General features: G+C 33.7%; 2 protein-coding genes across 6 annotated transcripts; both read left to right on the top strand.

Annotated features, from left to right (window-relative positions):
* Positions 1-3277: 3277 nt before the first annotated feature.
* On the top strand, positions 3278-5203 carry LOC107918597 (uncharacterized). The gene is made up of 4 exons (XM_016848188.2): positions 3278-3626; positions 4013-4260; positions 4436-4649; positions 4757-5203. Exons 1-4 carry the CDS (start codon positions 3468-3470, stop codon positions 4886-4888), a joined length of 753 nt encoding a protein of 250 aa, XP_016703677.2. The 5' UTR covers positions 3278-3467; the 3' UTR covers positions 4889-5203.
* Positions 5204-9846: 4643 nt separating this feature from the next.
* LOC107920434 (calcium-dependent protein kinase 4) lies at positions 9847-14233 on the top strand. 5 transcript variants are annotated; one of them, XM_016850162.2, is made up of 9 exons: positions 9847-10188; positions 10450-11090; positions 11322-11465; positions 11556-11708; positions 11799-11914; positions 12177-12344; positions 12727-12951; positions 13233-13381; positions 13878-14233. In XM_016850162.2, the coding sequence occupies exons 2-8, from the start codon at positions 10556-10558 to the stop codon at positions 13353-13355; spliced, it is 1464 nt and encodes a 487-aa protein (XP_016705651.1). In that variant the 5' UTR covers positions 9847-10188; positions 10450-10555; the 3' UTR covers positions 13356-13381; positions 13878-14233. The 5 variants fall into 5 exon arrangements, with proteins under 5 accessions (XP_016705651.1, XP_016705650.1, XP_040966103.1 ...); XM_016850161.2 differs by having other exon boundaries at positions 9907-10188; positions 10405-11090; XM_041110169.1 differs by having other exon boundaries at positions 9918-10292; positions 10405-11090.
* The last annotated feature ends 13358 nt before the right edge of the window (positions 14234-27591 follow it).

Here is a 27591-nt window from a genome sequence, read left to right as displayed (position 1 = left end):
AAAAATATTTTCTAAATAAATTATTATTATTATTTTACTTTTTGGGAATGGATTTGATATATGAGGTTTGTTTTTTCTTGAAAAAATCTAAGGACGGGTTTGGATGGGCGATTGGGTGCGGTGCGGTGCGTTTAGCTTACTTTTTGTCTCACGCTACAGTATCGCTACAGTATCTAATCTCACCGCCACCGCTGTTTTTACACTAACCACAGGTAAACGCACCGCCCATCCAAACTTACCCTAAATCAAATCTTGAAATGACTTGAGTGGGTTATGAGAAATTAGCATCTTATTTTATAATTAGAATATTTTGACCAAAAGAAAAAGAAATTGTGTTTAGGGGACAAATGAAGTTGATTTGATACTTAAATAATCTAGCTTTGTCATGTTACTAAATATGGTTTTAAGGGTCTAAAAAATTCTTAAAATTAAAAAAAATAATTAAGTTTATATATTTTTTCACTCAATTGAGTACTTGAACTTTTAAAATGTATTAAAAAGACCTTCAATTTTTTCAAAAAAAGCAATTAAGCCCCTACTTTTATTAAAAATTAGAAAAAAATATAAAAATAGTAAAAAAATATAAAATTTTATAACAATATTAAAAAATTATAAAATATGAATATAAAAAAATTATAAAATTTTATAAAATACAAAATATAAAGAAATATAAATTTCGTAAATTTTTTTATAAAATTTATCGTACCAAAAAAAGCATTTTACAATTTTTTTTTTATAATTTTTATTGATTTTATTTTTTTATCATTTTTTGCCACATGTCATGTGTTGCGACATGTGATGAATTTAATTGAAAAAAAACTATTGGTCATTAATTTTTTTATGATTTTTATAAATTTTATAAAAAAAATTCTAATTTTTAATAAATTTTAAATTTATATTAAAATTTAATAATTTTTCTAAAATTTATTATTTTTAATTTTTTAAAATTTTTTTTCTAATTTTTAATAAGAGTAGGGGCTTAATTACTTTTTTGAAAATTTTTGAAGGTCTTTTTGATGCATTTTAAAAGTTCAAGTACCCAATTGATTGAAAAAAAATAGGGGCTTAATTGCTTTTTTTTTGAAGAAATTTGAGGATCTTTTTGATGTATTTTGAAAGTTCAAGTGCTTAATTGCGTGCAAAAAAAAGAGGGGCTTAATTGCTTTTTTTTTTTAAAAAAATTGATAGCTTTTTACACCCTTAAGCCAAACGTAATAAATTAAAACTTTCCTTTCAAAGTATAAACAAACCCTCCGATTTCTCTTAATTTCTTAATTCCTCTAGACTAATTTAATTTTTGTCAATTTCAAAAGTGAGTAATTAAGTAAAATTAATCATGATACTTATGTCTTTCACCAATTGTACATAATTTTGATTAGCATGATAATAAATCTAGCATTCAATGTTTATATATTTTGTCATTTTGGCCTTACTTCTAAAAATTTTAACAAATTCAACCTCAACATTTACATAAATGCTGTGGGATAAATTTGTTAAATTAAGACCAAATCGACATAATGTGTAAATTTTAAGGGCTAAATTTATTATATCAATCAAAATGAAGTACAATTGATGAAAAATATTAATGTCGTGATTAATTGTCCTTAATTGCTTACTTTTGAAATTGGAAGAGATTAAATTACTCTGCTTTTTTAAAGGAACCAATTTGTTCAATTTCGAAATTGAAAAAAAAAACTCAACAAGTATTTTTACCATTAATGCATCATGTATATTTATTTCTTTCTAAAAAAAAATATCTTCCTTCATTACTTAATATATTTTTCATCCATACATTTCATTTGAGGCTTAAATCTTAATACTAAATTCGCCTTAAATTTCTTAACTTTTCTCAACTTGAACTTAAGTTTTTTTTTATCACATTGGTTCTTAAGGTTGAGATTTATTACACAAATTAATCTTTATGATTAACACTTAATTTTTGAACAATTGGGTGAAATGGCTAAATTAAGATATAACACGTAGACAAATAGGGGAATGTCACATGTTTTCGTCTTTAATTATTCTAAAAAAAACTTAAAATTTCAAATATATATAAATTCAAAAAAATTAAACAAATTTAAAAAGTATATACGAAGGTATACCAAATCATGGTATATTTTTAAAAATTTTGATATTAACTTATAACTGACTGAATTGATAAATATTTTTTCCAAAGCAAAGAACATACTCATATTTAGATAGTAAATATACATTTCAAAAGACTTCAATAGGTACACGCAAAAAATAGGCCAATTCAGTAGGTTTTTGTTCAATTTCGCGCAAAGTTAAGTTCTCATCAATACGAGTCAAAGGAACGGGCCCTTGGCCACTGATTTCCATATAAAGGACACAACGAGCATAAATACCCTATTTAACTTCTATCCTGATGGACTGAATATCTTTTATAAGGAATCGTAGAAAGATGCAACGATTTTTTCTAGGAAAACCCCAACTAAAAATACATAGTATTCCCTCCTTTCTATCGAATCGATCATAACCACTGCCTACATTCCAAAAAATCGTGTACCACAAATAAGAACTAATAAAGAGGCCTGCGATCCCATAGAAAGACATCATGATTCATCGTGGAAAAAAAAACTATTTGCTGAGATGGAAATAAATATATCAAATTCCAACTAAGATAACTAGAATTTTCAACTAATAAAAACCCTAATGAACCAAAAAAAGAAAAGAAAAGATAAAGGCCTAGCAGAAATTGCTTGTTTTTTGAGATCCCACTATAAATTCTATACATATAGATTCTGATTCCAACTCATACATACTAGATCCAGTTACATTTTATTTGAATTGAGAGAATAATCAAAAAAATTCGACTTTACTTTTTTTGTTTCCGAAGTAATTCTTATCAACTAATACTATTTTGATATGAACTTTTAGAAGGAATTTATCAAATTGCTTCGATCTAAAATCATCCCCTTTATATGATCGCCTATATGGATCTACTAGATATATAGATTTTAATTTCATACATCCGTTTGGTACCGATCCACTTGTTATAATTCATTTAACCCTATACCATGTTTACGTATGCATAAGAGAGACTTTTTCATTTATGTTCAGTTCAGAGAAGTCGGATGTTATACAATATTCTACTAAATAGGTATCCATGACATCTAAGTCTTAAAAAAAAACTAATCTTAGCCCATCGAATCTAAAAAATCTTAGTTTTTTGAACATACAAACATAAAGAAGCCATTGGAATTGCAGAAAATATTAGACCTACTAAAGGCACAAAAATAGAGGAAAAACTGCTGGAAGTTGTCATAAAATTGGTACCTCAATTTAATATTTGTACCTGTTATATTGTTTAGTTAGAAATATATCTTATAAGATTGGGCCAAGTGATGGCGGACTAAATATAGGATTATCGATTGGGCATGATCCAAATAGTATTATTTTATTGGGTATTACATTAGAAATCATGGTCAAGAGCAGTTTCTGCTTCAATGGCGGAGGGAGGAACAAGGAAGAGAAAAATGGTGGACAGAAGCAGAATCATAACATCAGCTGATAACAAGAAAGCAACAGCAGTGGCAAAGTGGCCTTCTCTTAAACCCAAACTCGATCTCCACATTACCCGCCTTCAAGACAATGATCTCTTCACCGTACGTTTCTCTTGAATTTCGCTTTCTTTTTTATTCTTTAAAAATAAAATTATCTCCTTTTTTCTAGTGCCTTATATAGGTAGTGAAATTCTAGGACTATTCTAAAAAGAACCCTTTAATATTAGCTTTCCATCAGCTCTAGTGTTACCCAGAAACATTATAAAAGTTGTAGTACTTTGCCTAATTGGGTATTGTTCTAACTGTGCAATTAGTCAAAATATTACAAACTTTTGTAATTGGTTAATGTGGAAATTACACTTGCTAACAGTATGATTTGTATGTTTATAAAGCATTAAAGTATTTTGTCTTGAATTCAGGTTCATGTAAGTTACTCTCCAATGGATAATGATCTTGTTGAAATTCGTGGATGGTATTGATTCTTGCAGGTGCAGAATTTCTTCACATCTGCAGAGTCAAAGGCATTTATTAAGACTGCTGAGTCAATTGGTTTTGAGCACCAAGGAAGTCTTGGTCCAACTAAAGGTGAAGCATACCGAGACAATGATCGGTTATCTGTTTATGATCCTACACTTGCTGATACTATATGGCAGTCTGGACTTAGCCTATTATTCTCTGATATTAAGATTAGGGGGAAGGTTGCTGTTGGCTTGAATCCCAATATTAGATTTTACAGGTACCTTCATTTTCCCCCCATTAAACCCATGCTTACTTTTGTCCGAGTAAATGTAACTTTGGTTGGACTATAAAAGGTTATGATGTGTGTATTGAAGGCTGAATAATATACTTTGTAGTATATATTGAAGCCTGAACTTTGATTTTCACTTTATTCAATTAATATTCTACTTCAGGTATAAGGTTGGCCAGCGCTTTGGACGGCATTTTGATGGAAGTGTTGATCTTGGAGAGGGAAAGCGCACCCATTATACTTTATTAATATATTTAATCGGTGGTCCCGAAATGAAAGGCAAAAGTGACTTGAGCAACCTGAAGGATTCTGCATCAGAGCCTCTAGTTGGAGGAGAAACTGTCTTCTATGATTCATGGAACGAAATTGTAGCGGAGGCAAATTTCTTCCCTTTCATGTTACTTTTGTCTTTTTGAGTTCCTATCGGATTAGGTATATGGCTCGGTATGGGATACCCTTTATTTATGTAATATTAACTCTGCAGGTTGCTCCTGCTGAAGGAATGGCTCTCCTACACATTCATGGCAACAAATGTATGCTGCATGAAGCTCGAAATGTCTCCAAGGGTATCAAGTATGTTTTCAGATCAGATGTAGTTTTTGCTTGTGGGCCGTAGTTTTCAAATTGAGAAGGTTTGTGAGTTTTCCTCTAAAATTATACAGCAGCCGTAGCAATGCCTAACTGATACATGTATGATCAATATTGTTAAGGTGTGCACCTAGGCTGTAGTGCTAGAAAACAAAAGCACTACCCTTTCAGATGAGGTAGATTTGGTCATGTGTATGCATGGTGCACCAAGGGGCACTTTTTCTAAGAAAAAAAGGCCCATTTGGTTGAAGTTATCTTTAATTTCTGTTACTTTTAATGAATTGCTAATGTAGTGCTGTAGAATTAGATCTCATGCTATATATATATTTCATAGTTTACTTTATCTGCAGTTTTGACAATATTGTGTTACCAAAAGTGAGGGAGCATTCTTGCTTTATCACTTTCCCTTGCTTCGGGGATTAAATCTTCTTGGTTCTTGCTGGACTTGCATTTAAAGTTTGATTGCATCTTGTTCTGATTGTAATGCATCCTGGTATGGCAATGCCTGCCACTTTTTGAAACTGGATGACTCATCCAACAAGCAAAGTGGACATCATTCATAACTACTTAGGGCCAGTTTAGGAATGCTTTTCAAAAGTTCTTTGGGACAAAAAATACTTTTGGGACAAGAACATTCCTAAACAAACTGCTTTTTGAGAGAAAAAGTGCTTCTCCTAAGCCAAAAATTGTCCCAAAAGCACTCTTTTCAGAAACTGGAAATTTTATCTTATCCCAAAAAAGTTTTTTTTTTTTTCTCAAAAGCACTTTTGAGAAGAATTCCTAAACTAGGCCTTAATCCTATATTGTTGAAATGATCAGGCGTAAAGCATATTTGAAATTTATTCTTCATGCCAATATTGCTGATGGGGGTTTACTCTCACCTGTAGTTGAAATTTATAGCTTATTAGTGACAGACTAGTGACAAATACACGACAAAAACAACATTTAGAACTCAACTATTTACAGTGACGGACTTCTGATGAAAATATCACCATTACCATCACAAAGTTTTGATATTACTCCTCCTGACGGGATTGGGACGGTTTAATCGATTAAACTAATTTTTAAGAAATAACTTTATAAATCAAAAGTTACTAACTAAATATTCAAAAATAATTAGTCAATCAAGTCACTGGGAAAAGATTGGTGTTACTTTCAACTTCTTTGTTAATACTAGATTGAGAGTTCAAATAAGGATGGCAATCGAGATTGTGGATTCAAATAGGCATGGATATTGAATTTGTTTTTTCTTTTGGATTTTTGTGGATTTGAATAATATTCAGATAAGTTTGATTTTATATATATAACAAAAATTTAGTGGATTTGAATTGAGATTTTTGTAGATTTTGATATTTTTGAAACGATTGGAAACTTTGGTTTTTTTCTTTTCCGAATATCTGATGGTTAAACGTATTGGATTTGGATTTGGATTTGGATAGTGATATTCATATAATTTTTGAATAATAAATAGATATAAATTTTTAGCAAAATTTATAAATTCAAATTTGAATAATTTAAAAAATGTGATTGATAATTTCAAAGGCTGAGAATCCCGTCCAATTTTTTTTTCAAAGAAAAGGAAAATTCAAAAATAAATCATGTGCATATTCTGGCTAAATGCATGCACGCAGATCTTAGCTTTGATCCCCTCACTCCGTCTAAAGTACCTAAAAACACTGAAAAAAACAAAAAAAATTGGTTTGTATCTTCTTGGCTGCTATGGGAATTCTGAAAATAAAATAATTTTAAATTATAAATAAATATTCTATTTCAGACATCATATACTTTTTTTGTGGAATCCTGTAGGGAACTGAAAAATTGCCATTTGAATCCTCGGTCTTCTTTGTGTTGTTGATTGAGTCCCTCAAAGTCAATGAATAGGGAAATAAAAAGGGTAAACTAGTCAAACATAATTTGGTATGCAAAACTTCATTCTCGTGCTTTCGATTTGGTTAAATTGTAATTTTGGTCCTCATACTATACTCAAAATTGAGATTTAGTCTCAGTATTTTAATTAGATATAGTTTGATCCATTTATTTTATGATGTCATGATTTAATCCAAAAAATTAACATCATTAACTATTCATATTAAAATGATGATGTGAATTTTTCTTAAAAAAATTAATATAAATTTTTTGCCCAAAATAATTAACGGGTTCTATGCTCTTAACAGAAACATGTTTGTCTATACTCGAATCTTAGCTTTGATCAGAGGTGATCATATGTTAAATTAGGTTCAACTAAATCTTAGTTTCTAAAAAAATTTTGTTCAAATGATCTGTTTTATTGTTAAAAGTTTCATTCAAATTTAATTATAAAATATATACATTTTAATATAAAAATATTTTTATTATTTTATAAACAGACAACCTAAAATTGAAAAATATAAACTTAAGCTCAGCCTAAAGGGAGTCAGCCTTAAGGGAAAAAAACTAAAACCACTAACGAAAAACAGAGGGTTTGGATCTTCTTGGCTGCTAATGGAAATTTGAAAATAAAATAATAGAAAATATTTAAAAAAAAGGTTCTATCCATAGACTTTTGGGGATCCTGTTGAAAACTGAAAATTTGCCATTTGAATCCTCAGTCTTCTTTGTGTTCCTGATTGGGGTATGCAACTTCTTTCATTCGTAGTTTTATTTTGGTCAAATTATGGTTTTGGTCATTTTATTACATTCAAAGTGGGGATTTAGTATTTATATTCTAAATTAACATAATTTGATCCGTTATTTTACAGTGTCATTAGTTAGTCCAAATACCGGTCTAAATTGAAAGCTTGTGCAATTTTTTTGAAGGGGTTGGATGAAAATTTTACGCTAAAAAATAAGTTTGGACAAAAAATTAAGCCAATTTAAAATAATATCCGTACTTAGATTCCAACATTCAAGTCTGATTTAAGCTTGGTAAAAAAAATTAAGTTATTTATGTTTTAGAAATTTAATAAAATAATATATATACCTGTAGTTATTTATGTTTTAAAAAAATATGAAGTCTCTAAATATAAAATAAAAATAATATTTTTTAAAAATAATAATATGAGCATATTTAAATAAGTTTGAGTTAATCATTTACAAATATAAATGACATTGGTCAAAATTCGAGGCTTATATTGCGGGTTGATCAAACACTTATGCATGATAAAGATAATATACTGAAGTAGCCAATATCGTCTCAATAGACGTGCTGTTTTTGTTTCAATAATAGTACGTATCGGTATCGATATATTTTGATGTACCGTTTTAGATTTATTGACATTTAAAAAAATATTTTTATATTATATATTATGCAAATATACTTCAATGACATATATCAAAATTTATATACAAATATATTAATACAAAGATAAATTTTAAAATCCTTAATTAAATTGAATAACTTTAACTAAATACTTTTATTTTTAAATATAGTTATATATATTATTTTTAAATATAATTAAAAAAAGTACAAATAGTTAAGATAAAAAATTTATTTATTTTAAAATATTAAAATTTTGTACCAAATGTTACAAACAGGTATATATCAATATTGGTTGAAATATATCGGAATACACCGAAACAACCAAAAATACTGAAATTTTGATTGGATCAAAATTTAAACTACTCGATACCCGATTCAAGACCAGAATAGTATGATCAGTACTAGAATGGTTTTGGCTACCATGTATTATACACGGGCACAGTTAAACCCGGCTAACCGTGAATAACTCTAAAGTACATAGATTAAAATTTAAAATTACTCATAATAAAGGGACCAAGATAAAATTTTGACATTTCAGAAGAAGCAAAGGATGGAATAAAAGACTAACCATTCAAAACAAAGGTGCTTGAGATGTTTAACTGTGGTTTAACTGTTTAAGACAGAGTCCAAAATTAGATTTTGTTTTTCTCTTTCATAAATTGTGCTGTAAAATTTTGACCAAAACAACCTTTAGACATGTCGTAGACCCATTCAACTTTTACTCGCGCGTGAAATCACGTACCAATCATATAACTACGAACTCCAGCGTTGTGGTGATTTTCAATCAAACTCGGACAAAGGTCAAACCTTTGAATGCTGGTTTCTTTTTGCCCTTCACCGCCACCACTAGAAATTTTTATAGCACATGCTTTTTAAATTGGGATAAAGTAATATTTAGTCCCTAAATTTGGTACTTTTGTCTATTTTAGTCCTTGGATCTTATTTTTTGGTACGCATAATCTTGGAATTTGACAGCTTTTCACAAATTAATTTTTGAATTTGGATTTTGCTAATGTTGATTGATGTACCAGTTTGGGATTGTACCACGCACTTGAAAATTTTCTAAAATTTTAATATATATATGTTTGTATTTTTTAGATTATATATTTTAAAATTTTAGACAATGACATGACACAATCTCATAATATCACATCATCACTCTTGAACTAAATCCAAATTCATGGGCCAATTTGAAAAAAGTTATCAAATTTCGGAACTAATGTACAAAAAGTGTTCAAATTATTGTTTAAATTTTAAATTAATTCTAAACTTCAAAATGTCATTCTTCAAAATATCTTGACTTGTTTAAATCTCACATTATAAAAGAAAAGGAAAAAAAATTCTTTCTATTAAATTTTAGTGATACTATCTATTCTTTTAACATGTTAGATTTAAATTGTTTATACGATAGATATACATATATTTACAATCAATGACAAATTCAATGGGACCAGGTAAAGGCTTTGGCCCTTCTCGGAAATTAATAATTAATTTAACCCTTTTAGTATAATATTTCTAGCTTTGTCTTGAATAATTTATATTTTATCTCATCCGTTAACTAGCGTGCTCTAAAATTAATCCGAATAGGAAATTAATGCCTCAACTAATGAGAAAATTAATGGAAAAACCAAATTGATATAACACTAATACTTTAAGCTCTAAATTAGAACTTTATTAAATTTGGATTAATTTAAAATCCAGGTTACAGTTCGAGGAGATAATGTGCTATTAACCCCAGAAAACTTTGCAGTAGTAAAAACAACAGTAGAAAACAAAAATGGGTTATTTTTATTACAAAGCTTTATGGAATAAACCATGGATGTTTGTAAGAAAAAGAAAAGTTCAGTTCTTTTAAAAAAAAAATTTAAAAGAAGGGAGAAAGAGTTAGCTGATTAAGCACTTAGTATCCGATGTTTCTAAGCAACTACGTCTCAAAAATTAAGAGCAAAAATACAGAATAAAAAACCCACTAATTGTCAGTTCTTATGGATATGATTTTAGTATTTAAATATATTTATCCACTTTAGCCATTTTCTTCTTTGTTTCTCTCCCTTTTCTTTTTGCCTTTCTTCAAGTTTCACTTGAAACTGGTACTTTGATCTTCTCTACTTTTTTTTATATGAAAATTTATTGTTTTTGCTGGGTTTTGGGCTTGGCTTAGTTTCTTTGATAGCTATGGCTTGATATTGTTTATGTATGTTTATGGGTTTTGTTTAGATTTCTGGTATCCGCATGAATTTTTGTGATTTTTTTTTGAAGTTTCTAAATTTGGGTGATTGAATATTTACTTTTTCTTTTCTTTTCAGTTTTATATTTGAGAACATTGATTGTTTGATGGGCAATACATGCAGTGGATCTTTCAAGGGGAATCAATTTGAGGGCTACAAAAAAACTTGTTCCAACTCTGATTATACCAATTTGGCTCCATCCATTAGCCCCACAAAGACAGCTAACACCATGAGAAGAGCCATTGATCACCAAGCTCAGTATGTTTTAGGTCACAAGACCCCTAATATCCTTGAGCTTTACACTTTAGGCCGTAAATTAGGACAGGGACAGTTTGGGGTTACTTACTTATGTACCGAGATTTTGACCGGGATTGAATATGCTTGTAAGTCGATATCGAAAAGGAAGTTGATTTGCAAGGAGGATGTGGAGGATGTTAGGAGGGAGATTCAGATTATGCACCATTTGGCTAGTCATAAGAATATCGTGACGATCAAAGGCGCGTACGAGGATCCTTTATTTGTGCATATCGTGATGGAGCTTTGCTCCGGAGGCGAACTGTTTGATAGAATTATCCAGAGAGGGCATTACACCGAGAGGAAGGCAGCTGAGTTGACTAAGATCATTGTTGGTGTTGTTGAGGCTTGCCATTCACTTGGGGTTATGCATAGAGATTTGAAGCCTGAGAATTTCCTGTTGGTTAACAAGGATGATGATTTCTCACTCAAGGCCATCGATTTTGGGCTCTCGGTGTTCTTTAAACCCGGTAATCACTCGAATGTTCTTAACTTTTACTGATTGTTAACCTCTAACATTGAAACTCAATGCATGCTACCTTAATGCCAATTGATGGTTACCGGGAAGAACACGACCGTAATAGTTGAAGAGCTAACATTTGTTTCTTTATTGAGTTAATTTCAGCCCTTTAGTTTATAATGAAACCGATGTCATTTTGAAATTCAAGTCGTTTAACATAATGTGTGGTTTGCTACTTTAGGCGAAGTATTTACCGATGTTGTTGGAAGCCCATATTATGTTGCTCCTGAAGTACTCCTCAAGTGTTATGGACCAGAAGCAGATGTATGGACTGCTGGAGTTATACTCTATATATTGCTAAGTGGCGTGCCACCGTTTTGGGCAGGTATTTTTTGATACTTTTGGTTCTGCATCGGGATGGATTCTCAAGTAAATCTATGTATAATATACTTACAAACCATCCTCTGTTGTTTAGAAACACAACAAGGAATATTTGATGCTGTGTTGAAAGGATATGTTGACTTCGACTCCGACCCGTGGCCCCTAATATCTGATAGCGCAAAGGATCTAATCCAGAAGATGCTATGCTCTCAACCTTCAGAACGGCTGACTGCTCATGAAGTATTATGTATGTGATCTGATATTAACTCTCGGTTACTATCTGTTTGATGTTAATGAAGATAAAATTGTGTCATCATTTTCTTTTCAAATTGTTTAGGTCATCCTTGGATTTGTGAAAATGGGGTTGCCCCGGATAAGGCACTGGACCCAGCAGTACTTTCTCGCCTCAAACAATTCTCAGCAATGAATAAATTAAAGAAGATGGCTTTACGGGTAAGATTCTCAAGATTTGCTTGTAATATTAGGAAGAAACTATACTTGTAAATAGGATCATGTGTAATAAATCAGACGATGTCGTCTTTGAATCAATGAAGGGGTATTACCCTGTCAATACAGCAGAATCAAGCCGTTACATCACTATTTTTTGCTAAAGTATTTTTATGTCTGTCTGGATGCTCCTTGTACTTACTATGTTTAGAGTTCAGTCTTAACAACTACGGAAGTTCATGTTGGCCTGATCCTTTTGTGTTTTCAGGTAATAGCTGAAAGCCTCTCCGAGGAGGAGATTGCTGGCTTGCGAGAAATGTTTACGGCTATGGATACCGATAACAGCGGTGCAATCACATTTGATGAACTCAAAGCTGGTTTGCGAAGTTATGGTTCCACCTTGAAGGATACAGAGATACGGGACCTTATGGATGCAGTAAGTTTGTTTCCGGAGCAGATATCTAAATATGTGTTTCGTTTTCTAGTTCCGTTCGTACATTTCTTCTTCCTTGGTGAATGGTGTATTGTTGCTCGTTCCTTTGGTTTAAATGCCTGCTTATATGTTTTCATTAATTTGTGAGGGATGCAGCATTTGCATCCCCTCGAGATTCAATTTTAACAGAGAAGCATGGAGTAGCCTTATTTGTCTGACTGTAATACGAATAATTATGATTGTCAATGTTTGCCTTCACTTGTGTTTGCAGATAAATTTTTGCGTAATGATGTAGCCGTTGTGCTTATTATGTTATATTCATGTGGTAAATTTTAATTGCAAGTTTGCAAACCAATCATCTAATTTATATTTGATCTGTTCTCAGGCTGATGTCGACAATAGCGGGACCATCGATTATGGTGAATTTATAGCTGCAACCGTTCACCTCAATAAACTAGAACGCGAGGAACATCTCGTTGCAGCATTCCGATATTTTGATAAGGATAATAGTGGCTATATTACGGTTGATGAGCTTCAGCAAGCTTGTACTGAGCATAACATGACCGATGTTTTACTCGAGGATATAATCCGAGAAGTCGATCAAGATAATGTAAGTCATTTTCTACCTTGATGTTCGGATCTTTATGGTTTTCTTATACAGTTGAGCATGTTCCTACTAAAAGATAATGTAGAGTTTTCGAGTACTTCACCGTCTCACTGTTTACAGTTCTTGAATTTCGTGTATGATTTGACATCAATGAGACCTTGTCAATTTACATAGAACAAAGCAGTGGGGTATTGGCAAGCAAGTTCTCGTTTGAATATTATTTTGCTTTTGGTTCGTTTGTTGATTAAGTTTCTAACTGTTTTGCAACATTTGCTTTATTTCAGGACGGAAGAATCGACTATGGTGAATTTGTTGCCATGATGCAAAAAGGCAATGCAGGAGTCGGTAGACGGACCATGAGAAACAGTTTGAATATGAGCATGAGAGATGTGCCGGCTGCTCTATAATTTCCAGTCACACGCATCTTGTACAGGTGTCTTTCAACTGTCATTATATGCTCTTTCATGACCCGAATATCTTCTGGGATAGTTGAAGCACAAGTAAAATAGATCACCTCTAGTCTAGCTTGTTTAGGTTATAAGTTGGATGAAATGAACTTTCTGACTTGCTTTTAACCCGAAAATTCAAACGGTCTGCAGTGGTGTAATCGTAAAAACTCATGCAGTGGATTCACCGCCATCTAATTTACTCATTCAAATGGCTTAGAACTACTGTGATACTTTAGAAGTTCCTCTGAAAAATCGAGAAAGCATTAGAAAACTTGATAATTTCAATGCACAACCAAGGAACCATCTCCGGTTCTGCATCTAATTTGTATGGAAATGATAACGAATAGAAAAACTCCAAAGAATCAGTGTTGCATCATCGATAGAGGGATTTAGATATAGCTTAAGCATCACTGTTTTTCGATACTGAAAGACTAGCAATTAGACTGTTTCTAATGTTCTAATTATATGATGCCATGGCAGATTGTTCAGCAAAGCCGGAAGATGGAATATCCGCAACAAAGCTTTCTGGTTTCGGTTCTTCCTATGCCACCCCAGAATGTCACTGAAGAAATGGTTATGGAATGTTGTTTGTTTAGTGGGATGCTATTGGTTTATAATGCTATAAGGCTAAATCATAAGCTTTTAAAAGACTTTATGAATACGTAGTGTTGCAGTTAAATTACCAGTAGCCTTTTTAGGCATTTGCATGCTTTTCTCAAAATCTTCCTTTCCAAGGAAGCATAGTGTTCCCATTAGTTGAAATTATATTTTCATTCAAATGGATTTGTACTATAAATCGATTTATCATATTCAAACATTAAGATTTTGAATATTAAGATAATTCTAATGATTTTAACAATCTTTAATGATAAAGAATCTAAAAAAATTAACATTAACTTGTTACAATGAAAATAAAAATTAATGATAGAACTCTTTTATAACAAATGTAATAATAATAAGGCTTAAATATAAAATTAATACCTCAATTTGTTCATTTCTCCAAATTTTTTTTTGTCCTATAATTATTTTCTTTTTTCTTTTTTCCATTTTTTTTACGTTGCTTTCTTTTTAGTTTCTAAGTTCTGGGTTTGTCTCTATTTTATATTTCGAGTCTTGGGTTCATCTTCTTTTTTGGATTAACAAGTTTATTTATTTTTCTCTTTTTTCAATTTCTGAGTAGTTGATTTTTTTTCTGTTTGTTTTCCTGAGAAAATATGAGAAAGAAAAAAAAATGGTAGATGAAGGAGCTCCATTACCTCAAAAGCTTGCTTTATATGAACTAGAAAACAAAATGAAAATGAAGGGTGTTTGGTTGATTTTTGAAATTTGATATCAGTTTTATTTTTCTCTCTTTCTCTCTAGAAATGATGAACTGTCCGTGTCAAGTGCAAATAGAAAAAAAGAAAAAGAAAATATTTTCCAACAAATGCAAAATACTCAGATTTTCCAACAGCTTAAGTTTTAGATAAAATGTTGCGGGACTAAATTTTGAGTTAAGAACAGAGAATAGAGAAGGAAGAAATCGAAGAAGAAGACAAGAAAATGAGAGAGAACAGAGAATTCTTTTGTTTACTGAATTTTTCCTTGAAAATCGCTTCCATGCAATACATGCAAATTTAAAGAAACTGTCAACATGATGACGTGGACATTTTCTGTTATAATCAAAACGCTCCGTATTAATAATTCCTAAAACTCCCCGTTTCACTTAGGCTCGAAACTTTCTGCCAACTTTTTAGCTCGTAACAATACTTCCTTCCTGGAAGACAGCCTTGACCTCAAGGCTGGAAGTTAGGAAATTTGCCCTGGAAGCAGTGAAAGATTCCCACGTAGCATCTTCAGGAAAAGAGTTGGCCCATTCTACTAACACCTCAGTCACAGCTTGGCTTCCCCTTTTAACTATCCTTCGGTCAATAATGCAAATAGGCTCCTTTGGCAAGGCACCATGCCCATCCATCAGTGGCAATTGAGCCTGGGTCGGAACCGCCCCCACATGTTTTTTTAGTTGAGAAACATGAAATTTCGAATGAATCTGAGTGCTGCGGGAGTTGCAAGGTATAAGCCACTGCACCTATTTTCTTAATCACCGGAAAAGGACCATAGTACTTAGGAGACAACTTCTGATTATAGATTTTCCGAATGGAGTGCTGCCTATATGGTTGTAGGCGCAAATAAACCATGTCGCCCACTTGAAAACTTCTATCAGAGCGATGTTTGTCTGCCAGTTGTTTCATACGAGTCTGTGCCTTCTTGAGACAAAACTGGAGTAGTTGTCGAGCAGCTTTTCTAGCTTGCAAACTGCGATCCACAACAGCCACGGGAGAAGCGCCTGCCAAATAAGGCATATGTGTAGGAGGGGGTTGTCCATACAGTGCCTCATATGGGGTAAGTTGAATAGCTGAATGATAGGATAAATTGTACCACCATTCGGCTAATGGTAACCATTGAACCCACTGTGCAGGTGTTTCCCCTGTCATGCACCGCAGATAATTTTCTAGGCATTGATTAAGGACCTCCGTCTGACAATCCGTTTGTGGATGATAGGCTGTCGACAATAAGAACTTAGTTCCCGACTGTCGAAACAACTCCTGCCAGAAGCTACTAATAAAAATCTATCCCTGTCCGAAACAATGGATTCAGGCATACCGTGCAATTTGTAAACTTGTGTCAAATATTCATGGGCCACGTCTTTAGCAGTAAACGGGTGACTCATCGCCAAAAAGTGTCCGTATTTGGTGAGATGATCAACCACCACAAGGATGAGGGTCTTTTTATTCGAAGTTGGTAAGCCCTCAATAAAATCCATGCTAACCACCGACCAAGCTCGCTCAGGTATCGGCAAAGGTTGTAAAAGACCTGGAGAAGCCACTGACTCACCTTTACATTTCTGGCAGACCGAACACTCACGAATCCATTTCTTAACATCTGTCGTGAGCCCTTTCCAATATAGCTGACTCGAAATTCTTTTCCTGGTAACATGTACTCCTGAGTGTCCCCCAATGGAACTAGAGTGGAAGTGCAAGAACAACTCTCGACGCAATTGAGGAACTTTACCCACCATGATCTTCCATTTTCGAAACAAAAATCGACCATCCCAAGAATACTTTGGATCATTGTTTTGAGACTGAAATTTTCTGAATAATGTTTTGTAACTTGTCATCTGACATGTATGATTGTTGTACCTGCTCCAAGGGACTCGAAATAACGGAACTCGTGGACATTTGATAGTACTGGCAATGAGCAGACTGTGGTTGTCGAGAGAGAGCATCCGCAACCTTGTTATTGATCCCTTTCCTATATGATACTTCAAAATCGTAACCCAACATTTTCGCAACCCACCTTTGCTGAAATGGGGTAACAGCCACTTGGTCAGATAAGAACCTCAAACTCTGGTGATCTGTCTTGATTTTAAAATGTCGACCAACTAAATAGGGATGCCATTTTCGAACCGCTAACAGCACTGCCATCATCTCTTTCTCATAAATCGACAATGCTTGGTGGCGTACCCCGAGAGCTTTACTAAAGAAAGCAACCGGTCTCCCTTGCGGCTGTAGAACTGCCCCAATACCAACCCCACTAGCGTCTGTGTCGACAACAAATTCGAGCTGAAAATTTGGAAGTGCTAACACAGGGGCTGAACTTATAACTTGTTTAAGTGTCTGGAAAGCTTCAGTAGCTCGGTCAGACCATTCCCACCCATTTTTCTTCAACAAATCAGTTAGTGGGAAGGCCAACATCCCATAATTCTTGATAAACCTCCTGTAGTACCCGGTGAGACCAAGGAAGCTGTGCAGCTCCTTCACTGATCGAGGAACAGCCCACGCAAGTATACACTCAATTTTTGAGCTGTCCATGGAAACGGTTCCCTCTTGCAAAACATGTCCCAGGCAGTGGACTTGAGAGGACCCAAAATAGCATTTTGACTTTTTGGCATATAGCTGCTGTTCCCTCAAGATCAACAAAACTGATCTCAAATGTTGTAAGTGCTCCCCCTAAGAATTTGAATAGACAAGAATGTCATCAAAAAATACAAGCACAAATTTCCACAGCAAGGACTTAAAGACTGAATTCATGAGAGCTTGGAAGCTTGAGGGAGCATTAGTGAGGCCAAAGGGCATCACGAAAAATTCATAGTGCCCCTCATGCGTACGGAACGCCGTTTTATGTACATCGGGCTCCCACATACGGATTTGGTGGTAACCAGACCTTAAATCCAGTTTAGAAAACACTTTAGCCTCCTCTAGTTCATCCAACAACTCTTCAATCACCGGAATAGGGAACTTGTCTTTGACTGTGTGCTGGTTCAACTGTCTATAATCCACGCGTAATCTCCAACTCCCGTCCTTCTTCTTAACCATAACAATAGGAGATGCAAAAGAATTGGTGCTGTCGCGAATAATACCAGCTTACAGCATTTCTTTGATGAGCTTCTCCATTTTATTTTTTTGAAACGTTGGATATTGGTAAGGTCGCAACTTAACCACTACTCCTTCATTCATCAATGGAATTTTGTGATCATGCACCCTGTGAGGTGGTAACCCTTTTGGGACCTGGAATATGTCATTAAACTCTCTCAATAACCCTTGAAGATGAAATTCATGGTTCTTATTCTCTTTAGTAGACAATGTCACTTGTTCAGTCGAGCTCAACACTGCTGTAAAGGTCCCATCGATTGCCCCACAGTTGTAAAACACCTCGGATTAAATTCCATCTTCCCTACAGCCAAGGAACCCGGAGCTATGCCTTGGAGAACACAAGATTCCCCTGCTACACTAAACTGCATCGTTAGGGAACCAAAATTCCACATAATACCCCAAGAGTCAATAGCCATTACACCCCCAACACCATATCACACCCTTTCAAGGCTAACACCATGAAATTAATCGTAAAATTATGATTCTGTACCTCCCAAGTAACCTCTTTGCACAAACCCCAAGTGAACAAGCAACTCCCATTTGCTACAGAAACCCTCAACTGCTCTTGGCGCACCACTGGTAATGATAACCTGTGTACCAATTTTGCATCAACAAAGTTATGGGTACTACCCGAATCAACTAAAATGATAGCCCAGTGAGTCCCCAATTTCGTAGCCATCCACATGGTATTATGCCCTTGCATCCCCGTAAGAGCATTCAGTGAAATAGTAGGAGATGTAAGACCCTCCTCATCGTTTCCATTTTCCTCCAGCTTGTCAAAGCACTCCTGAAACTCCTCAGTCTCTCCATCCGAGTGAGGCTCCAATAAGGCTTGATACAGTTGAGATCTCATGCACTTATGACCCGCATGATACTTAGCCCCACACCAGAAACAAAGGCCCTTCTGTTTTCTTTCGGCCATCACTGTTGGAGAAATATTTTTAGACCTCTGATTGTTGGTTGAGACCCTAGTAGCAGTCTGGCTACCAACTACCGATCTAGTAGGAAAAGAAGATTGTCTCGATACAGTAGAGGTATTGCTAAAAGTTCTAGGTGAATGAGCTGCCAGGGTTGTTGTAGGTCCCCTACCCGAATGGGACATCAGTATTTCTATCTTTTTAGCTAATTGAAAGGCTTCCATCAAGGTCGATGGTGCAAATAAATCCAAATAATGGCCTATTTCAGCTTTCAAGTTTCCCAAAAAAATGCTGAGAGCATACGGTTTAGGTAAGTGTAGTTGATTAAGTAATCCTACAAAAAGGTCTTGAAACTGCTCCACCGTACCTTGTTGCTTGAGGTTGACCAATTCTCTCATTGGATCTCCAAACGTTCCACACCCAAAACGATCCTGGAGACTCTTTATATACGCCAGCCATGATAGCATTTGCAACCCACCATTACGTTGAGAGTAAAAATGGTGCCACTCTAACGCTCGACCCTCCAAGTTCAACATTACCAAACAAACTTTGCTAGAATCAGGTATCCCTTCCGCTTCGAAATACTGTTCCAACTTGGTCCACCATCCTCGAAAATCGGTACCATCAAACTTGGGACACTCTAATCGACTATGATTAGTAGAAACCCCAGCCACATAAGGAGAATATTTCATTTGTTCACTACCTCCATTTGGAACTACAATTTCTGTTTGCATCTGAGGAAAGTCCGTGTTCTTAGGACCGAAACCTAGGGGAGCTCCCAAAACACCCTTGCCTCTGTCTCCGGAAGCATGTGTCGACGCTCCTGCTGGTGGTGGTCTAAAGTACTGGCTCATTAAAGCTTGAAAATCTGCCTGGAACTCAGTTTTAAAATCCTGTAGACGCTGATCCAACTTTGTTTCCACCCGAACGATTTCCTCTTGAATTTTGGAAATCTCTTGCTGCATACTGCCCACCTCCTTCTGTAACATTGTAGAAACTCCACCGCCAGCCATCAGAGGGATCGTGATAAGCTTTGATACCTTTGTTGCGGGACTAAATTTTGAGTTAAGAACAGAGAATAGAGAAGGAAGAAATCGAAGAAGAAGATAAGAAAATGAGAGAGAACAGAGGATTCTTTTGTTTACTGAATTTTTCCTTGAAAATCGCTTCCATGCAATACATGCAAATTTAAAGAAACTATAAACATGATGACGTGGACATTTTCTGTTATAATCAAAACGCTCCGTATTAATAATTCCTAAAACTCCCCGTTTCACTTAGGCTCGAAACTTTCTGCCAACTTTTTAGCTCGTAACATAAAGTAGTCGATTTGAAGAAAAGAATCATTTAATCAAACCTAGATAAAAAAAACTTTTCATCTTCATCATCAAAGCCACTACAGATTGTAATTGTAAGAAAAGAAAAAGAAAAATAAATACTCTTCCTTTCAAAGAAACCCAAATCTTCTTTTTGTTCTTCATCATTAAATCAAGTTGAGCATTTAAAAATTTAAGCAAATACAGATGAAAAACTTCTCTATCTTCATCACCAAAGTCATTTATAATTTTTTATTTTGTTTGAAATTTGTAGTAATACAGATTGTAATTGTAAAAGAAGAAAAAAGAAATACCCAAATTCAAAAAATTCTCTTCCTTTCAAGGAAACCCAAATCTGTTTGAAAGTTTGTTTGAAAGTTGCAATTAAGATTGAAATTTGTTTGAAAGTTTCAGAGCGGTTGCTCATACTGAAAAGTGGCATTTCATATCAATAGCGGCGGCGATAAGGCAAGAAAAAGAGGATGTGATTTAAACAGAGCTTGCCTCTCGGTCTATCTCTACTTATCTCCATGCCGAGAATCTTCTTGGCCTCACCTAGATCTTTCATCTCGAACTCTTGATTCAACTGAGTCTTCAGCTTATCTATCTCATTTTGGCTCTTCGAAGCGATTAACATATCATCAACATACAATAGTAGATAAATGAAAGATCCGTCATGCAGCTTCTGCAAATATACACAATTGTCATATTTGCTTCTTGTGTACTTCTGCCTTCTCATAAAGCTATCAAATCGCTTGTACCATGCCTCGGGGATTGCTTCAATCCATATAGTGATTTGTTAAGCTTACAAACCCAATTTCTACCACCAGCATCTATGTATCCTTCGGGCTGAGTCATATAGATCTCCTCTTCTAACTCACCATGCAAGAAAGCCGTCTTAACATCAAGTTGAGCTAGCTCCAAATTCAACTGTGCTACCAAGGCCAACAAAATTCTAATGGAGGAATGCTTCACAACAGGGGAAAATACATCATTGTAGTCAATTCCCTCCTTCTAAGCGTAGCCTTTAGCTACCAATCTTGCCTTGTAGCGAATATCCTTCTTGCTAGGAGATCCATCTTTCTTTGCGAATACCCACTTGCATCCGATTGCCCTTTTACCTTTCGGTAATTGCGCCAACTCCCAAGTATTGTTCTTCCGGAGAGACTGCATTTCTTCATCCATGGCGCTTTTCCATTTATCACTTTCTAAGCTTTGCATTGCTTCTTGATAAGTGATAGGAATATCATCAACAACGGGAAGGGCGTAGGCCACCATATCAGTAAATCGAGCAGGTTTACGAATTTCTCTCCGTGACCTTGCAACTGCAACTGGTTCTGGTGTACTTAGTGGTTTTTGGGTCAGAACCTTTTCAACCTCTAATTCCTCCATTGTGGCTGGAGAATTAGACTTATTAACTGGGCAAATCCCCATCTGCTCAAACTCCACCTGTTTTGGAGTACACTCCACCTGCTGTGGAGTATTGCTCATCTGAATATCTTTATCTGCTACCTTTTTCAATGTGGCAGATTCATCAAAGGTAACATCTCTGCTACAGATCATTTTCTTTGTGCTTAAGCACCAAAGTCGAAATCCCTTCACTCCAGAAGTGATTCCCATAAAGAGAGCTTTCTTTGCCCTCGGATCTAACTTTGACTCCTTCACATGGTAATATGCAGTGGTTCCAAACACATGTAAGGAATCATAATCTGTAGCCGGTTTTCCAGACCATACCTCCATAGGAGTTTTTCTTTCTAATGCAGATGATGGCAAACGATTAACAAGATGGCCAGCGTATGTCACAGCCTCAGCCCAAAATTGCTTGCCCAACCCAGCATTGGACAACATACATCGAACTTTCTCCAGCAATGTTCGATTCATACGCTCTGCCAATCCATTCTGCTGTGGTGTATCCCTAACTGTGAAGTGTCGAACAATACCATACTCTTGGCACACATCGAAGAACGGATCACTTTTATATTCCCCTCCATTGTCCGTCCTAAGCCGCTTGATTTTCTTACCAGTCTGGTTTTCGATCATAGTTTTCCATTTAAGAAAAACTCTAAGCACTTCATCCTTAGTTCTCATAGTATACACCCAAACTCTTCTGGAAAAGTCATCAACAAAAGTAACAAAGTAGTGTTTTCCTCCCAATGAAGGTGTCTTGGAAGGCCCCCACACATCTGAGTGAACATATTCCAAAATACCTTTTGTATTATGGATAGCAGTACCGAATTTCACTCTCTTTTGCTTTCCCAGAACACAATGCTCGCAAAATTTTAATTTGCAAGCCTTTGCACCTTTCAACAATCCTTGCTTTGCCAGAATTTGCAAGGATTTTTCGCTGGCATGTCCCAACTTCATATGCCACAACTGTATTGAGTCCAATTCTTTGTTGCCGGAAGCTGCAGCGACTGCTCCAATAACTGTACTACCTTGGTAGTAATACAAGTTATTTTTCCTGATGCCCTTCAATATCACAAGTGCGCCAGATGTCACTTTCAAAATCCCATCTCTCATAGTAACAACTGAACCATTGGATTCCAGGGCTCCCAATGAGATGAGATTTTTCTTCAAACTGGGCACGTACCGAACATCAGTCAGAACTCTGGTTGATCCATCTTTATTCTTTAATTAGATTGAACCTATCCCAACAGTTTTACAGGCATTGTCATTGCCCATATAAACAACTCCTCCATTTAGTTCTACTAAATCAGAGAACCACTCCCGGTTAGGGGACATATGATAGGTACAACCCGAATCCAATATCCACTCATCTGAATGGAACGACGATGATGATGCAACCAGTGATAGTTCAGAGTCACTGGTATCATGCTTTGCAACACAAGCATCTACAGCAGCTTTTCCCTTATTCTTCAGCTTTGGACAATTTTTCTTCCAGTGGCCTTTCTCATGACAAAAAGCACATTCATCTTTCCCGAGTCTGAACTTTGACTTTGATCTCCCCTTTTGAGTTTTCTTCCGAGTGTATGAACGACCTCGAACACAAGAGTTTTAACGAGGTTTGGTAAATTATACCTACGTCCTCGGGCACTAACACCAGATGATAACTTTACTATCTTCAAAGTATTACAAACAAATAGAATTCCTTAAGAATTCTCAAATGGGAGAAAAAGAAAACTAAGAGAGAAAGATTGGTTGGGATATTCTGTCTAAGGAAAGACTTTGTATTTAAGAGATCCATGTGATCCACCTCTCTTCCCTGGGAATTGAACTTTGTGTGATTTTTTAGTACAATAATTTACACGCTTCCGACCCTATTGGAACAACAGAGGAACTAGGGGAAGAGAAGAAGAAATAAAAAGGAGAGGAAAAAAGATAGAAAAATGAAAGAAAAGAAAATAATGACACATATCACTGTGAGATACTTAACGGTGTTAGGCTTTGTTATCAATATAGTTGACCGAAAAAAAATTTTATGTACTAATCTGAAAAAAATAGACAAGTTTAGATATTAATTTTATATTTAACCTTAATAATAAATATTCAACAAATGTAATAATAAGATACTAATGATTTCAACAAATTTTATTAATATAATTAACAAAATTAAAACTAATTTATTACAATGACAATAAAAAACTATAATACAAAACGTATAATATATTCAATAATTATAACAACAATAACATAATATTGATTATTAAAATATTTTCTAACAATTGCTAAACATAATAAAAACATAATATTGGCTAACAAACTAATGACAACTTTAATAACATTAATTCATGAATTATGGTAAAAATAAAAATTCTTAACTAGATTAAGTGACTTGTAGAAATTTTCAAAGTAATTGCAATTGTGTAACAACCGGTTTTTAACAATATTAGAAAAATATGGTTTCAGAACCTTATTTTCATAATCCGAAAAATATAGTAATATATTAAATTTTGGTCTAGAAATTTTGTTGAATTGATTATTAATTCGGGTACATGGATTAAATCGTAAAATTCAATCGCAATAGTTTTTTAATTAAAAAATAAATTAAGATCTAAAATAGCAATTATATCATGTCAAGGTGGGTGGTGATGTTATTAGTGGAGTAATTGAATAAATTAAAGTTAATTAAGTTATAAATGTCCATTTTTTAGTGGTGTCAGAAACAACGATTTGGAAATCCTATTTTCGATGTTCGAGCCTATAAATATTATTTTTTAATATTTATGAGGTTATTATAAATGTTAATTGAAGTTTGGTCTCTTAATTTTGTTAATTGGATAGTTAATTAAGGTATAAGGACTAAATAGTAAAAATGGTAAAAGTTAATCGCTATGAAATTTTAATTAATTGAAGTACCAATTGAGCAATTGAACCCTTTTATTTATGACAAACAGTAGTGGAGATGAGCTATCATCCACCAAATTGACTAATTAAGGTTAACATTAACTAATTGTTAATTAATTAAGTTAATTGTAATTAATTAATAACTAATTAAAATATATAAGCCAAATTAAAAAGAAATGAAAGCATTTTCTTGTTTCTTCATCTTCCTCACGGCATAAGGGAAAGAAAATAAGGTTTTGAGGTTTTCAAGCTTTAGTTTTTTTAATTGGTAAGTCATTTCAAGTTCGTTTTTTGTAATTTTTATGTTTTTGAGATCTCGGGAACTTGATTTAGCTAACCCATATATCAATTTGTAAAACTTATAAAGCTTTTAAAAGTTAAAATTTATGAATTCTTGATGAAATTGGTGTTAATTTGTTAGATTTTAAGCTTAGATATGAAAAGAGACTAATTTGTAAAAGCTTAATTGCTAGTTTTTGAACATAGGGACTAAAGTGTTTAAATTTTGAAATTGATATGAAATTTCTATAATTATAGATAATAGAGTTATAATAGGATGTAATTGAGATCAGTTTCAAAATCAAAGCCCAAATTTGAAAGTTATGACAAATTCGATTTTAGGAACTAAATTGAATAAAATGTAAAACTTTAGGGGCATTCGAAAAATAAAATTGAACTTGAAGATTTTGGTTTTTTTTTTGTTTTGATTAGGTAGGTTCATATAGTCTGTTTATATGTAAATTGTTGTATATTTGAATTATGAATTTGTGTACGTGTAATAGTAATTTGAACTATTTACAATTTGGTACAAAAGGTGATAAATGAACAAATCGTAAAAAATGATAAATTGATCGATAAATTGAATATGATGAATTGCAATTTGAGATATTTAATGAATTGATAGATGATTATGAATGATTGAATCGTATTGGTATATTTGTGAATGCTTATCGAGAAAGAGTACTAAACTAAATAAAAATTGAAAATAGTAGAACTTGGTGAAACCATGAAATTGGTCAAATATTGATGATTTTGTATGTTTATGTTAATCCATAGCTAACGTCGACTTCTTGAAAGGGAAAGGAAAAGCTAAAGCTGTTGACGAATAGTTCGGAGTTTCCAATTTGTATTTCTATAATTCAATCCACTTTAGTTTGTTATATGCTAATATATAGAGGTAAGTTGCGAGAAAGTAGTTGGATTGAATTGGTAGGAATATGCCTGAGTATCAAGGTAAATGACTAAATTGAATAGAATTGGAAATAGTGTAGTTTGATGAAAGTATGGAATTTACTTGAAATTGGGTTGAATTATGTTATATTACATGAAGAATTGATGATTTGATGATGAATTGAAAATGATGGACGTGTCAATGGACCTACGACATGATATTACAAAATTGGTTACTTTATTAAATGTGTAGGTTTATACTTCAAGTTAGCCAATGATACACTACGATGCTAGTTTGAGATGTAGATTGACTAATCCGAATGTCTATCTTGAATATCCGAGTTAGGTTAATAGGATTATTTTAATGTGTTTTGTGATTAAATGTAATGAAATGTTGTAATCATATGATAGAGTATGTGAATCAAATGAAACCAAACCTTAGGGGCGGGAACAAATTCAAATGAGTCAAAAGACCCTAGGAACGAATAAATTAGGTGATTTTAGAAGTGGTAAATTGAAAATATGACTGATAAGGGGACATTTTGATATTGGTATGTTCGAAAAGTTGTTATTATAAGTATAATGAATTGTCCCTATATATTGTATTGAAGTGGGATGAATTGTGGTTAGTTTTGTACACTTAACATGTTTATATTGAAGATGTAAAATTTGGTAATTTCAAGTTATAAGTATATGGTAGATATATGCATATAGTTATACATGTTTAACTAGTGTAAATTTGTTAATGCTAATATTATATTGTAACACCCCACGCCCGACCCGTCCATCGGATTCAGGTATAGAGCATCACAAATGAACCTATACTTAATTTGGCTAACTTAGTTTCCATAAATAGACTAAGGTACAATAATCTAATAATCTAATATTCAATAATAATTATTATTCTTACAACTCGGAGCCTTAACTGCTAAATGTTTGGTTATTCAATTTCTGTCTCTAAACAGTTTGTTGGTTTACATTAAGTCCCTTAAAGTTTGACTAAGGGCTAGCTAGTTCAGAATCCAGACTCTATGAATAACGTCTAGTTACACCATGATTTATTCTAAGGCGATGCCTCTAATGATACCCTTTCTTATGTGCATGACTCTAACTTCTGTTGGGAAAGGTGCCCATATTGTAGTAAACATGTAATTGTTTTCTATTTATTTGAACGATAAATAAATCAAGTTAATTTCACATTTCACTATTATGTCTTTTGTATTTTCTGTCTTTTATATTTTGCCTGCATAGCGAAATTGTGACAAGTAAATATTAACTAATTGATTGTCTAAAGTTCAAATTGAAGATAAGTGGCATTGTAAAGAATGTTTACATAACGAGAAAAGCAACCTACTTTAGTAGATAACCTAAATGAGTCCATAATCTCATAAAAGAATCAAAGTGAGCATTTGATTCAAATACTGAGAAGGATTATTATGTCGTCTACAATTCCAATTTGGGAGATGGCTAGTCTTGGCTATCGGAGTAGGTGACTCCACGAGTAGAGACATAGATGTATTCATTGGTAGAATGATACATTGGACTGGACCCAAGATGAATTAATTCTTAATCCGTTTGTGAATTAATTCACTTGTGACATTCATGGTGTGATTTTCCTAAATCCTGAGTTAGTCATTGACTATGCGTATGCAACTCATGTGCTTTGATATAAGTAGAGGCTTATGCTCTAAAGATGATCGAGGCTAAAGCCGATATGTTGGGTACATGACTTGTGTATGACATGACTTTACTAGCAACAATGGAATTCATAGCTCAATTAAAGAGTTAATGATATCCTCTCATTGGCATTATGTGGATTGATAAATATGAAACGTGGGCACGAGTTGCTTGTTCTCGAAGGAGCAATTTATCATAGTCATTTGGTGGCAGTGATCATATTAATCATTAAGAAGACACAATGGTGACAATAAGATAAAATAGGATTGTATTGAATGAACAGATTTAACTCAAAGAAATTAAGGATATCATATGAGGGTAACACACACATGACAAGGTCATTGGAAAAAGCAGTTGGATGAATTGATTTCGTAAAGAGTATATAATAAGGAGTTTT

This window comes from Gossypium hirsutum, chromosome D13, assembly GCF_007990345.1.
Source record: "Gossypium hirsutum isolate 1008001.06 chromosome D13, Gossypium_hirsutum_v2.1, whole genome shotgun sequence".
NCBI lineage: Eukaryota > Viridiplantae > Streptophyta > Magnoliopsida > Malvales > Malvaceae > Gossypium > Gossypium hirsutum.
This window is presented reverse-complemented; position numbering and strand designations above follow the sequence as displayed.

Bases quoted from the DNA above. Each gene is read 5' to 3' on its own strand.
- LOC107918597 (XM_016848188.2), top strand. From the start codon at position 3,468: ATGGCGGAGGGAGGAACAAGGAAGAGAAAAATGGTGGACAGAAGCAGA. The intron at 3,627-4,012 runs GTACGTTTCTCT...TGATTCTTGCAG, and splicing joins AAGACAATGATCTCTTCACC to GTGCAGAATTTCTTCACATC. The intron at 4,650-4,756 runs GCAAATTTCTTC...TTAACTCTGCAG, and splicing joins GGAACGAAATTGTAGCGGAG to GTTGCTCCTGCTGAAGGAAT.
- LOC107920434 (XM_016850161.2), top strand. From the start codon at position 10,433: ATGGGCAATACATGCAGTGGATCTTTCAAGGGGAATCAATTTGAGGGC. The intron at 11,466-11,555 runs GTATTTTTTGAT...TCTGTTGTTTAG, and splicing joins CGTGCCACCGTTTTGGGCAG to AAACACAACAAGGAATATTT. The intron at 12,952-13,232 runs GTAAGTCATTTT...GCTTTATTTCAG, and splicing joins GAGAAGTCGATCAAGATAAT to GACGGAAGAATCGACTATGG.